General features: G+C 45.0%; 1 protein-coding gene and 1 long non-coding RNA gene across 5 annotated transcripts in view; one reads left to right on the forward strand and one right to left on the reverse strand.

Moving 5' to 3' along the window:
• Positions 1–2,204: 2,204 nt before the first annotated feature.
• On the forward strand, positions 2,205–3,432 carry LOC130125442 (uncharacterized). The gene is made up of 3 exons (XR_008811433.1): positions 2,205–2,442; positions 2,535–2,605; positions 3,265–3,432. It is a non-coding gene; the product is annotated as an uncharacterized LOC130125442 (long non-coding RNA).
• A 1,093-nt stretch (positions 3,433–4,525) lies between these two features.
• atp8b5a (ATPase phospholipid transporting 8B5a) overlaps positions 4,526–15,018 on the reverse strand; it is a 91,014-nt gene continuing 80,521 nt past the window's right edge. For 3 of the 4 annotated variants that reach the window (XM_056301793.1, XM_056301767.1, XM_056301805.1), the window contains exon 28: positions 4,527–9,715. In XM_056301793.1, the coding sequence (XP_056157768.1) occupies positions 9,386–9,715 (330 nt within the window). In that variant the 3' untranslated portion in view covers positions 4,527–9,385. Of the gene's footprint in view, positions 9,716–15,018 lie in introns of all 4 variants that reach the window. The other variant, XM_056301821.1, reaches the window with a different exon arrangement.

Below are 15,018 nucleotides of genomic sequence, written 5' to 3' on the forward strand. Positions count from 1 at the left end.
TGGTTTGCAAGCACTAACAGACTTTTCAAGACTTGCAGCAACTTATGCTGGTGGAGCAGTTCAAATCCAGTTTACCCTGGCATATGGAGATACAGCTAAATGAGATGAGCATTACTGATTTAAGAAAAGCCGCTATGGCAGCAGATTCTTACGAGTTAACTCCGAGAAGTGCCATGGAAAGGAAAGTTTGGCAGACAGGATAGGAAGCAGGCTGCAACTGACAGGCCTGGTGAGGCTGTCATGACAAAATCTACTCCCACTTCTGTTCAGTCTCCAGGGCCAGGGAAAATATATGAGAAGCCTTATTTTTTTCCAAAAGGATGTCTGTCATCTGCCATTATTGCAGAAAACTTGGCCATATAAAGTTCAGTTGTCCCGGTCTCAAGAAGAAAAATGGAGATGGGGAAAATTGTGGGATTGATTAGTGCCCAGACTCAGATCGGTCCCTGTAAAGTGGACAGTTTGAACCTTCCTTTCTGCCCAATAGTGAAGGGGTTTGAAGGTTTTGTGTCAAAAGGGGCCTTTTCTGGTGCACTCGACACAGTCCTTAATGGTTCAGGGTGTCATAGACCTACCACCCGCCACCTATTTAAAAGCTTCTACCCCAGTGAAGGGGGTAGGAGGTGGTTTTCTTAGTGACCCTCTGCACAAAGTATTTTTGGCAACCAGCATTGTAAATGTTAGTGGTGGGTATGACCCCTTTTCCGTTAGTAAACATAGTGACGTTTTTGTGGGCGGAGCTTAGCTGGAGGCAAAACATTCCCCTCAGACATTTATAGGAAGCCGTTAGCTAGCTAGCTGCCGGCTAGCAAGTTTTATCAGCTTGTATGTTAACGATGGACGAAGAAACATGTATTTCTGAATATGTACAGTTGCTTTCTCCCCGGGACCGCGAGTCTTGGAAAAAGTTAACATTAGCCAACGTGACCAGATAGGCCGACCCATACACGCTCACTTAATGGATGGACGATTTGACAGGATTACCTACCGTGGGTGGCCAGTTTAAAGTTACCTTACTTACCTGATATGAAGTGTGCGCTACAAACACGAGCATTTTTGATGATCTCCTCAGTCCAATCATTTTGTCTTGTCGCGTTTAACCTGTAGTATACTGACTACCTGTTCATATTATACTTACCTGCAGTACCACCCCACACCCTAAGGAGGTACAGTTGACCCCTAGGGTTATCAAGTTGATGAGTTGAGACATACACAGAGTAAGTAGTGATAACGGAAATGACAACATGTGAATCTGTACGCTGTTTCGTGAGACTGAATAAAATCGGTAAACCCGAATCCGGTGAAACTACATCTTTTAAAGAACATGTTCTCACAAACCACAGTTGTCTCCGATCTTTTTGGCTAGGAGTGACAGCTGGTATGCGATAAAACTTCAAGTCTAGTTTATTACTACTTCGATTCTGGCACCCAAAAACACAGCATGAAGACATGTCCGCTAACGTTAGCTAGATGATGTACGCTTGCCCGAGGACATGGTTCGTATCTAACGTTACCGCTTCTGGCTTTGTTTTACCTCCAGCTGATGCCCTGACGTAATATTACGTAGGCTCTAAAAAGGGTCTTGTAGTCCCTTCCTTGCCGATTGAAGGAGTTGCCTTTGTGTTGGGCAATGATTTGGCTGGTACTCAGGTTTGTGTGACATCTGTTGTGAGTGAGACACCTTGTGAGGTCCCCCGAGACCTTGGTTTTGGAGAGAGAACATTCTGAGGTGTTTACGGCATGTTTAGTGACACATGTTCAGGGTCTGGCTGCTGAAAAGGGAAATTCCAGTGAGCGGGATAAACTGTCTGGGCTTGGCTGATACCTTTTTTGCTAGGCTAGCTGAGGTGTCCCCCTGCTCCCAGTTTTCTTGGGAAGCCCTTATATTAGAGCAAGGAGAAGATCCTTCTGTAGCTCCATTAAGACAGACGGCCGATAATTCTGAGAACATGAAGACTGTGGCTGAAGGTTTCTTTCTTCGAGATGGAGTCTTGTTGAGGAAATAGCAGCCCCGTGATCATCCTGCAGATGAACCGTGGACAGTTACGACTCAAATTGTATTGCCTGAGAGTTTCAGGAAGGAAGTCCTGCGTTTAGCCCATGAAGTATCCTTAGCAGGTCATTTAGGCATCTGTAAAACTCGAGAGAAAATCGGTAGACATTTCTACTGGCCCAAAATGCATAAAGACGTGTGTAACCCACATGATTACATGTACCCTGTGACGTATGTAAGTTCCACGAGTAGCCTCTAGGAGGCACACTAGCTACAGAGTTTAAACCATACAAACAGCCGTCGACAATAGAGAAGAGAAATACGGATATTTAGAAATACAGACAACTGTGACTATGGATACTTGAATTATTGATATTTGAACTTCGGATATTTGAGCTACAGGACAGTTGAACTACGACAAAAAAGATCCCTCCCACGAAGCTTCCTTGGTGAGCCGCTAGCCAAAGCAAAAAAGTAAACAGCTTTCTGTGGTCCATGTAATCATAGCCATTTACGTAGGATATCTTGATTTTATCCAAAGACAGATGATCTCCTGTTGAAGGAAGAAGGAAGACTCTTTTCTCTTGTGTTTTGTACGCTGCTGGAATCCTGGTGAGATAAGAGTTTAAAATCTTGAAATCTAAAGACTGACAATTTTCCATTGGTTGCTAAGCTAAGCTAACCCAGCTAAAACGTATATCTATGATCCTTAGCAGTTCCCATATGATTCAGAGCTTTAAAACCATTCAGGACACCCGGTCCATAGGGTTTATTTGATGTAGGAATGTTAGACATTTTAATATAATAATATGCTTGTTAAAAAAAACTGTAAGCTCCAGTTGCCACTAGCCACCGAGCCAACTCAACTCGGGCTACATGGCATCCATGGAACCCATAGCAGCCAGCTAGACGTGAATTCACGTTGATAGTGCCGCAGCCTGGCTGCGATGACATTGTTTTTAACTGTTCTTACAGCAATAGGCTGTTGTCATTCAGCCGCATATTAGTTATATGTAGGAAATGATTTAATTCTGAGAATTGACTCTAGATTTGGGTATTTTTATTTTGTTTGTAATTGTTTGATAGAGATTGCAATTAATAAGGAATCTGTACAATTTTGAGCAGACTGGTTTTTTTTGTACCCCGAACAACCCCCCTTGCTACACCGTTTGGAACCCTTGGATACCCCCTTTGGATTGCCCCCATCATCGCCCTGGATTTGGATTCATCATCATCGCCTCTACATTAACTTGCCCCTGTGATTGTGGTAGGATCTGGACATTGCACCTTGCACAGATTGGAAGACTGAATCATTCCCCCTTTTCTTTTCTTTATTATTTTCTTTGAGTGCACTCATACTTTATTTTGGATTATTTTCTTTAATTTGTTAGTGTAGAATATGGCTGCATAAGTAATATATTAGAAGGGTATAAAATAGAATATAGATAGATATAGATAATAAATAGAATATTAGGAATAACTTAAAAAGTATAATAGAGTAAAATATATATATATATATATATATAACACATCTAATTTAGTATTGATATTGAAATAACTTTACTTTGAACTGTTGAAATAAATTGTTTTTTTATTGTAAACTATACCCACGAGTGTGTGTGTGTTGTCTTTGGGGTGAGTACTAGAATCTGGTCTAGAAAAAAACCTACACCAATCTCCACTGAACTTAGACATTAGACTGTAAACTGTCCCTGCGCAAGCATAGGCCCATTCCCCTGTCGTGCAGGTTACACGTGGTTTCATACTGTCGTAGCTATCATGCTTGTCAGGTTGTGGGCAAGTCCAACAATTCCAGTTGCTCCTCTCTGCCCTCTACCTGTCATGGAGGAACCTTTCTCAAGAGTACTTATTGATTGTGTTGGCCCTTTGCCAAAACATAAGAAAGGGAATGAGTATCGCCTGACTATTATGGATGTTGTCACCAGATTTCTGGAGGTGGTGCCATTGAAATCAATTAAGACCAAGGTCATAGTGGAGGCTCTGCTTCATTTCTTTTCTCGGGTAGGTTTACCACTAGAAGTCTTAACATGATCATGGGTCCAACTTCACTTCTGGTGTATTCCAGGAAGTGATGCACGATCTGGGAGTTAAAAAATTGTCATCTGCCTATCATCCTCAGTCCCAAAATACAATCGAGAGGTACCATCAGACTTTAAAGTCTATGATTAAGACCTATTGTGTTGGTTACTCAAATGACTGGGATGTAGCTATGCCATTTTTATTGTTTGCTGTGAGAGACTCGGTGAATGAGGCTACAGGTTTTAGCCCTTTTGAGGTGGTTTATGGACATCAAGTGAGAGGACCACTGAAGATGGTGAAAGAACAGCTGTTGCAGTCAGCTTTGCAGAAAGGTGTTCCTGGTGGGGTTTTGCAGTATGTAACGTCCTTCAAGGACAGCTGCATGCAGCTTGTGACTTGGCCAGGAGTAACTTGGAAGCAGCTAAGGGAAAAATGAAGGCTCACTATGACAAAAAGGCAGTGAAGCGTACCTTCGAAGCAGGAGACCAGGTTCTGGTGTTTTTGCCCATGGGTGGAGGTAAACTGGGAGTGAAATTCTATGGTCCATATAAGGTTATTAAGAAGGTGGGTGATCGCAATTATGTTGTTGAGACACCTGACCGGAGACAGAAATCACGACTATGTCACATCAATCTCTTGAAACCTTATTATACTTGCGACACTCCATCCGCTGTGTGTATCACATCTCGGGTTACTGTGGAAGAAGAGGAGAGTGAGGATGATGGGGTTGGGTCAGTTGAACCAGTTACAGTTAGGCTTAAGAATTCCAGTGCCCTGGCCAATCTCAGAGTCACTGAGTCGTCTTACCACGGAGCAGAAAGAGGATGTATTACATCTAATGGATCAGTATAGTCATACCCTGGCTTAACAAATTTAATAACCCATGATTTAGACACTGGTGAGGCAACCCCCATCAAACAACATCTGTACCGGATTAACCCACAAAAATGGGCTCAGGTGAAACCAGAGTTGCTCTACATGGAATTGGTGTGATCAAAAAAGGCTCAGGTGAATGGAGTTCTCCCTTTAGTCCCTGTTCCAAGCCCGATTTAACTGTGTCCCTGCATTGATTACCAAAAGGTAAATGATGTCACTAAAACATGCATATCCCATACCCAGGCTGGAGGACTGTATTGATAAGATCAGCAATACACAGTATATGTCGAAATTTGACTTGTTAAAGGGCTACTGGCAAGTCCCATTGACAGAAAGGGCAAAAGACATGTATGCATTTGTGATGCAGGAGAGTGTATCGCTGTCAGGTTCTCCTGTTTGGCATGAAAAACGCCCCAGCAACCTTTCAGAAGTTAATTTGGTAACCTCCAGATTGCAGAACACTGTCACATATCTAGATAATCTGGTTTGCTATAGCACTTCGTGGTCTGATCACATGGAACACTACAGCTGTTTTAACATCGTAAACAAGCGGGGTTGTGATCAACTTGGCCAAATATGAGATTGGAAAGGGGCAAGTCACCTATTTGGGGCATCAGGTGGGCCAAGGTTCAGTGAGACCAAGGTACAAGCCATTTTAGACCTGCCTGTTCTGAAAACAAAACGCCAGCTAATTTGCCTTTTGGGCATGTGTGGCTTTTATAGGCAGTTTGTTCCCAACTTTGCAGCTGTGACAACACCACTCACAAACCTGTTGAAGAAGGGCATTAAGTTTAGCTGGTCAGCGGATTGTCAGACTGCTCCAGAAATGGTTAAAGCTGTTCTAGCTAGTGTACCGGTGCTGGTTGCTCTGGACGTGTCTGTCCTATTCAAGCTTGCAGTGGATGCTTGTGATGTTGGAGTGGGGGTGATGCTGCTACAGACTGATGTGTCAGGAATAGACGGGCCTGTTGCATATTTCTCTTAAGAAACTGAATCACCATCAGAAGCAATATTCCACCATTGAGACGGAGGCCCTGGCTCTTGTCCTAGCAGTCCCAACACTTTGAGGTGTACGTCTCTAGTGCTGGAGCTGATCTGGTAGTCCTCACTGATCACAACCCATTTACGTTCCTTTTAAAGTTCAAAACATCCAGTCAGAGTGTTCCGCTGGAGTTTAATTTTACAACCGTATAACCTGAAGGGAGTGCATTTGCCAGGCAGAGAAAATGTTATTGTGGACACCCTGTCAAGGGGTGAGCATATGGTTTGGGAGTGCATTGTTGACAGTAATGCATGTGAATCAATGGAGTCAAAAAAACCGGATTGGATTATAATTGTGCATAGTCTTGTTGTTGTTTTAAGGAACAAGAAAATTGTTAATATAAAAAGGATGAAACAAATAGGTTGAAACTAGATTTTATTTTGTTGTAAGGGGGAGGAATATTAGAAGTGATGTGATGGGGTTATCTTTGCCTTTTTCCTTTCTTCCTTTTCTTACATACTTGGACTAGTTTTCATTGAGAAATGATTGGAGGTGTGGTTAAGCACTGTTTATAAGAGGACATCGCTGTGAGGTGCCGGTGCGCAGCCCCTGGAGTTGGTTAATGCCGGCAGCTTGCATGGATACGCCATTTTCAACATGCTGTCCAGGACACTACAAGTTCACACCTTTCCAGCTCAACACCATCAACCTAAACTGAACAAACCTACCAAGACGGAGCCCGCCGCTTACAGGAGCTGAGACCCGTATGGCCGAGGCTTTGTCGGAGAGACCTGCTACCTCGGTAAGTTCGCCCACCTCCCGGCTATTTCTCTAGTCTTTCTTTCTGTTTCTTCCCTTGTTTTTCATCTTTTGTACACACTCCAGGTTAAGACTAGTATTGCATGTTTAACCCTTAACCCGACTAGTCCGTAACGAGACAATGCAAGAGAGGCAAGATTGAGACGGTTTGGACATGTGCGGAGGAGAGAGGCTGGGTATATTGGGGGAAGGATGCTGAATATGGAGCTGCCAGGGAAGAGGAAGGCCAAAGAGGAGGTTTATGGATGTGGTGAGGGGGGACAATGCATGGGGCTGGTGTGACAGAGGAAGATGCAGAGGACAGGAAGAGATGGAAACGGATGATCCGCTATGGCGACCCCTAACGGGACCAGCTGAAAGTAGTAGTAGTAATCTACGTAGGGGGCTTCTCACACGAATAGAGATTACTTTTACAAGGGTTGACAGATGGTAAAAAATTTTTTTTTAAAAACTAGTGGGAAGAAGTTGAGAGTAGAGGACAAAATAATTCAACAGCCTGGAAAATCAGTGGACTGACAGCGGTCATTGGGGAAATAAAGTAAATCATTCAGATAAATTGGAAAACTGTCCATGTAATGCTTACTAGTTCAATAGTATTTCCAATGTTTAAAATTTTAAAAGGGTGGCACAGTGGTTAGCATGGTCGCCTCACAGCAAGAAGGTTCTGGGTTCGAGTCTCGGGGTAGTCCAACCTTGGGGGTCCTCTGTGTAGAGTTTACATGTTCTCTGCGTGGGCTTCCTCCCACAGTCCAAAGACAAGTGGGTCAGGTGAATCGGCCGTACTAAACTGCCCCTAGGTATGAATGTGATGGCCTGGCGGCCTGTCCAGGGTTTCTCCCTGCCTGCCGCCCAGTGATTGCTGGGATAGGCTCCAGCATCCCCGCAACCCTGAAAGCAGGATAAGCGGTTCAGATAATGGATGGATGGAACATTTTAAATTACTTGCTCCTCAAATAAATGCAGAATTGGGATTTTAGACCAATTTTTTTCAAAATTGTGATATTGTTGTCCGACCTGATAAGTGTTACAAGGACCCAAGTGCCCATTGGTTTCTACTGTTTCTGGTGATGAAAGAAACACATTCACGTATACCATGAACCACTGAAAAGCAATATTCTTAACAACCTCCATACATTACAGATGTATGGTCATTTCTTTACAATGTTGTTCAGTGGTCATATTGCAGGAAACCTGCCAAGCTGACTGAAAAATATCATCCAAAACAATTTCATAATGGTCATCTCCGTCCTTGACTGATTTGCATAAAACCTTTGTCATAATATTATGTTTGTGTTGCCTTTCTGTAGATATTAAGGCAACCTCTGGTTTCTTACTTTGGTTGCAGAGTATAGCTATATGCTGTATTTCCTAAGAATTCCATGTACAGAGAAGGATTCTTGATAGTGTCGTGGGATTCAAGCCAGTAAACCGGAGAACTAAGTCTATTAGTTTTCTAATGTTGTAAAAAATACTATGTTCCATCTGCTGAATGCTAAGTCTTAAAGCTTTGTTGTGCTAGATAGATACTAGTCTTTTCCAGACTACAAGTCACACCCCGCAAAAAAAACATACATATAAGTCGCTTCTGTGTATATATGGTGGTATGTAGGTCAGGTGAATCGGCATTACTAAATTGTCCCTAGGTATGAATGTGTGTATCAGCCCGTTCAGGGTGTCTGCTGGGCGCCGGCATCCCTGTGACCCTGAGAGCAGGATAAGTGGTTCGGATAATGGATGGTACAGTATTTTCAATTGAGTCACAAGATTAGTGTGTCATCTAGTGGCCTTGGTTTAAATGCAGTGTACTCGCCCGACAAAATAACATTATTGTTTAAATCACTTTGGAATATAAATCCCAGAACAAGCCAGACGAGTTATAAGTGACTTAAAGGTAATTTGTTGCCCAAACCTCTAGGATAACAATGTAATATCAAATCTGTATGAGGTATAAACTGAAGTTTTAAAGAGGTTGAAAATTAATAGTCATCCATAGGAAATGTGGAGTGGAATGCCTCAAAATTAAAACACCAAATGTATAACCCCTTGGCTAAGTACATATTCTAGAAATTATACGCAAGGCCCCCAAACTAAAGATCAGAGGATGAAATGCTCACATGAAACCTTAAAACACAATTTGTGAAACCTCGCTGGTGATATTTTCTGTGCAAAGTCCTGCAATTGGTCAGTACTCCTCGAGTTCAGGCCGGTTAGACACACACGGTAGTCTGTAAACATAATAACTCGTCCTCCGTCCATCAGGGCATGAGACTTGCCTTAGGCATGCACCTCTGCCGGGTGGGGTTAATCCAGGTTGTGTCCACTTATTTAAACTATTGCCTCCAAATGAAAGATTTTCATTTGTGTTCGCTCCCTCGTAATGTTTCTAGCAAAGAATCCAAACTAAGTCTGTGAATGCCATTTTAACAAAGGACTCAAGAGTGGCTGCCCCACTGTGCAGTTGTTTACTGAAAACATGTTCCATGTACCCACCAAAAAAGTCACATGCTATGTTATAGACACAGTCTGTAACACTGGGCGTTACGGAAAGTTAAGGACTAAGTGATCTGGAAAAGCAACGATCGCCTGTGACGTGATTCCCCAGTTGGCAGGTCCTTCTGGCAAACCCCTCGGGTGTGTGTGTGTTTTTTTTTTCTCTCTCTCTTTCTGCCATCCCTTTAGAAGACGGGATCTCGGACAGTCCGGTACATCTGCAGCGAGGTCACCTCCACCTCTGGGACCTTAGTGTTCTGGGGACGCCCTGTGGGACTGTAGCCAGCTGAGCGCCCCATGGGGCTGAAGCCTGTGGTGGTGCGCCCTTTCGGGGTGAGCCCGGATGATCGCGATATGGCAGGTCGTCGCAGAAACCGCCGCGACGTCACCAGGTCCCCATAACCCTGTGCGTGTGAGAAGGCGTAGCCAGAGCGCCGGGAGCTGGTGCGGCGCATGCGGGTGCGTCTGGGTGGAGGAGGAGGAGTGGCTTTAGCCTGCCTCACCTTGAACATCACCTGAAAGTTTGGATGAAAATGGTCACAGTTATAGCCATATAGATTAGATATAGAGTTCTGTAGATCAACTATACATGAAGGCTCAAGCAGGCAATACAGTACAGGTAGTGAATGAATTTAGTTTGAGAGAGGAAGGACAGAGAAAAGATTTCAACGGCATAATACCAAGACTAGATTTGGTTGAGCCAAGGACATTGCACAGTCTTAAACTTCCCGAATCTGGATTGTGGAAAAGTAGCTTGCAAGATTACAGGGATGAACCAGACACAGCAGGCTAATGAATATATAAAGGCATGTCTTAATTTATGGTAACTGTTCACTTACTGTGACATGTCTTTTTTATATTATTGGTATTTAATGTGTAGGAATGTTGCAGGATGCCTGCTGCACCTGCCAAACAAATGTCTTTGAGGAAAATAATCAAGGTCTGAGTAGAATTTGGGGCATCCGGGTAGCGTAGCGGTCTTTTCTCTTGCCTACCAACACGGGGATCCCAGTTCGAATCCCTGTTACCTCCGGCTTGGCCGGGCGTCCCTACAGACACAATTGGCTGTGTCTATGGGTGGGAAGCCGGATGTGTCCGGGGTGCCTGTTCAGCGGGGAGGGGGAATAGCGTGATCCTCCCACATGCTACGTCCCCCTGGTGAAACGAAAAGTGGCTGGCGACTCCACATGTATCGGAGGAGGCATGTGGTAGTCTGCAGCCCTCCCTCCCTCGGCAGCAGCCACCAGGTGCAGTTTATGCCCTTAAATTACCTCAGTAGCCATGTTATGTTGCATGTATAGATGACATTGGTTTGTTTTCTTTTTAGCCTGAGTTTCTTCCTTTGCTTTGGATTGGTTAGTTGGCGGCCGAGTGTGAGGAGGCAAGTGGACTCATTGGGATTGTTGTGCTGCTCCATGAATATAAAAGCCCTGTGTGCAGAGGAGGTATTCTGGAATTGGAGCAGCACGGAGAAGGTGTTATGACCGGAAATTGTTTTAAAGTTACTATTTATTCTTTTATCAAGATTCGCTGATCCAACTGTAAGCATTTTAGATTGAAATCCCCAGACGGCGCAAGTTGTAACCGGAGAGATACTTCATTGTTTGGTGTAGTAATTTTTATCATCTGATCCGTGGTGCACCAATTTTATGTCGTTTTAATTGGGATGCATCTCTTTTGATTCTGCTGTATATTGAGGGGTTCTTTTTAGTCCACTGTGTAAAATAAAAACTCCCTTTTCCAGCTGGTCATTGCAGTTTCTATTGATGCTTGGCTACAACCTCACTGCAAGAACCTGCGTTTCGCAAAAGTGTCTCCCGCTTTTCTTAATAGGGAGTGGTGTTGTTGGTTTTTGGTTTAAAATTGCTCTGAAACACTAGCTCTCAGCTACATCAGGAGTATTTTACTCTGGTTGGTGAGTGCGTTTCTTTCATCATGTCAAACGGTGATGAAAATGCTGCGGCTCCCATTGTAACGCCAGTTTTTATGTACCCCTTTTTCTCTTGAGGTTCCAGGTACAAACAAGTTTAAGGGTAAAGCTTTAGCCATTAGTCTCTGAATGAAACGATGTTTGCTGTTCAGTATATTCATGAGACCCACCAGGTTGGCCTAGAGGGGGAGGCTAAGAGAGAAATCTTGATTCTTCCCATAGAGCAGCGTAACACGCCCAGGTTGATTTTTCACAAACTTGATGAGTTGTATGGGGATAGTATGCCTGCCTCAGTTCTGCGTTCTCTGTAGTTCAGTTGTAACCAGGGAGACTACCCGGTCCTTTGCCTTGCGGCTACAAGAGCAATTGGTAATGATGTTCTCTTAAGAGACCAGTTTGTGGATGGCCTTTGGGATACTACACTCAAACACGAGTTGCGCACCAAGCTGTTGTTACAAGAAGACCTAACCTTTGCCCAGGTGAAACAGGAAGTGCTGGCCTGTGGGGAGGAAGAAATTCCTGCTCAGCGGCTGTAGTCTTGTGTTCCCCTACAGGAAAAACCTGCATCTACGGATTTGCAAGCAGATGGAGTTGATGTCTGAGTTTTGGGAACATCAGTGTAGCCCCCGAGAGCTGGACACCCAACCTCGAATCTCACACGAGCCCTATACCTGCACTCCAGCCCAGGAAGCAAGAATATGGTGAGCAGAGTCAAAAACATTTGGAAAAGTTTCAACCTTCGGATGGTCCCCCTTATTACCACCAGCATTCAAGGAGCAGCGAGTACAGAGGCTCAAGGCAAAATGGAAGAGACAGTCCAACTCAGTATGTAATTACTGTAATAAAAGGGGACATACACAGCACCAGTGCAGGGCGAGAGAGAATAACCATCCACGGTAGCCTTTAAACTAGAGGTTCCAGCTGTAGAGAGTGCCCAGCTGGAAAAAGTGACACCCACATTGACCAGGTTCACTTATCTGGAGAGAGTCCTACTATTGAAGTAGAAATGGAAGGCATTATGGTCCCCTGTCTATTAGACACAGGTTCTCAAGTGACAATGGTAACTCGAAGTTTTTTCTTTCACCACTTTGGAGAGCAAGGCATCCACTTAAGAGATGCCTTCTCCATCCCCCACCTAGGCTATGCAAAGCTGGACATCAAGATTGGCAGTGCTGAGGTAAAAGATGATTGCCTCACAGATAGGCCAGGTTTATTGGGGATGAATGTGATCCATCAATGTTGGGATGTACTGTTCTCAAGTGGACAATCTGTGCTACGCTGCGATTTCTCTGTCTCCACCACTGGTCGGCAAGCCTGGTGCTGAGCCCTACAACAGTGCAAAAGGGAAAAACAGTTTGCCTCTCCAGATGGAAGAGTGGGTTTTGTCCACCTCATGGCCAAAAACCGAATCCCTCCATGGAGTGAGCAGATCATTTAGGGCCACACACGGGCTGGACTGGATGGCAAAGAGTATCAGGCAGTGTTGGAGCCGCTTGGATTCCACAAGGAGCTGATGGTACCTCGCACAGTGGCAACGGTATGGGGAGGTAGGATTCCAGTTCGAGTATGTAACTGTGGCCAGACACCCGTGTACCTGCATCGCTACCAAGTTGATGCCACTGACAATGACCACAGCTGATGTATGAGTCTGGCAGAACAAAATGTTATGGAAGTGAGTGCCCACTCTGCCTGCGTTTCCACTGCCCAAACAGAAGCAGCTGATATCCCCATCACAGTCAACCTCTCCACAGAAGGCCTGAGTGAGGACCAGCATCGCCCGCTCTGAACTGCTACAACACTTCTCTGGTGTCTTTGCGACTCTGCCTGAGGAATATGGGGAGGCCCCACCCATCCGTGAAAGGTACAGGCAAATCCCTCCTAAACTATTCCAGAAGATGAGGTCAGTACTGCGGGGCATGTTGGATTCGGGTATTGTACACGAGTAGCAGTCCTTGTCCGTAAAAAGGATGGTTCCCTACGTTTCTGTGTAGATTACAGGAAGCTGAATGCAGTGACTCGAAAGGACGCCTACCCCGGGTAGAAGAATCACTGACCTCCATCTCCAATGCCAATGGATCTGGCCTCAGGGTACTGGCAAGTACAGATGAACCCCATAGACAGGGGAAAAAACGGCTTTTACCACACCAGTGGGGCTTTAAGAGTTTGACCGCATGTCATTTGACCAATGCCCCAAAAACTTATGGAAAGTTGTTTGGGAGACCTAAATTCTGAGGCATTGCTCATTTACCTGGATGATGTGATAGTGTATTCAAAAGACTTTGAATCGCATATTAAACATCTGGAGTTTGTCTTTTCTAGGCTACAACCACAAAAGTGTTCACTTCAGAGGAAGAAGCAAGTCCCAGTACGTGGGACATGTTATCAGTGCTGAAGGAGTGACCCCTGACCCAGAGAAGAGCAAGGCTGTACGTGAGTGGAAAAGACCAAAAATTGTCACTGAACTGCACTCTTTCTTAGGCTTCATAAAGAACTTCTCCCGGAAAGCTTTCCCCCTAAATCAGCTGCCAATTGGTACTGGCTCCAAAAGGGCACCAATGCCCCAATTCTGGCTTTTGCAGATTTCTCTCTCCCTTTTCACCTGTACACAGATGCCAGCAACCAAGGCCTGGGAGCTGTGCTCTGCCAACATCAAGATGGAAAGGAGAGCGCAATTACTTATGCTAGCCAAAGCCTTAATTCAAGTGAAAGGAATGAGTCCAATTACAGCTCCTTTAACTTGGAGTTCTTGGCGGTAAAGTGGGCAATGACTGAAAATTTTAAAGAATACTTACTTGGTGCCAAAGTGGCTGTATTCACAGATAATAACCCACTGTCCCACTTGCAGACAGCCACACTGGGAGGCATCAAGCAGAGATGGGCAGCATGGCTGGCAAACTGACTACACCATCCAGCACAGGCCAGGTCAGCACAATCTGCTGCTTCAGTTTAACCACCTACAGCAGCAGAATCACCTCTCCACCATTGTAAATATCAATTGCTAGCAATCCAACCTTGAGGCACTGGGCACAGCACTACCTGGGTGGACTCTGATACAGTGGAAGCAAGCACAACACAAGGGTGAGATGGGTGGTCCAACTCCTGCAGCAAGGCTCACCCCCTGAACCAGCTGCTAGAAAGACAGAGCCCAGGGCAGTGGTAGAGCTCCCGCGACATTGGGACCGCTTCACCTTGAAGGATGGGGTCCTATGGCGACAAGTCCAGTTACCCAAGGAAGAACACCTGGTCTGCCCGTTAGTGGTGCCCACAAAGTTACCACAAATGGCATAGAGAAGACATTGTCAATCCTGCGCAGACGGGTCTTTTGGACCAAGATGACCTATGATATAGAGACCTGGAACAAAGCCTCTGCCTGTTGTGTCCTCAACATGGGAGCCTGCTTCAATGCCCAAGTAATCAAAGAACTACCCCATATCACCCAGCTGGAAACAGTGTCTGTGAAAGGTTCAACCGAACCTTAATTGACCTTCTAGGCACTCTGGAAGAGGACAAGAAAGAGAGCTGGCCTGATCATGTGGGGGGATTGGTCTTCATGTATAATAATACTGTTCAACCGCTTTCACCCCATGTTTGCCTCCCCCAAGATGTAATGCTGGGCTTGCCACCCACAGAGGAACCACCAGCGCCTACAAGCGGCATACCAGAAAGCCTGGGAGCACAAGCAACTGCTCACCAGAAGAAAAATTATGACCACTCCATTGCTGCCAGGGAACTGCAAGATAAGTGGGGAAACAACCCCTTATGTGGTTGTGAGCCAGCTCTACCTTGTAACATACTACGCCTCTGCCCACTTAATGAGGAGCCCAGTAATGTAGATGTAGGGCAGACAAATGTTGGGTTTTCTCCCTATAGGTGGAGCTCCTGTGGCAC

The sequence above is a fragment of the Lampris incognitus genome, chromosome 1, assembly GCF_029633865.1.
Source record: "Lampris incognitus isolate fLamInc1 chromosome 1, fLamInc1.hap2, whole genome shotgun sequence".
NCBI classification, from domain to species: Eukaryota; Metazoa; Chordata; class Actinopteri; order Lampriformes; family Lampridae; genus Lampris; species Lampris incognitus.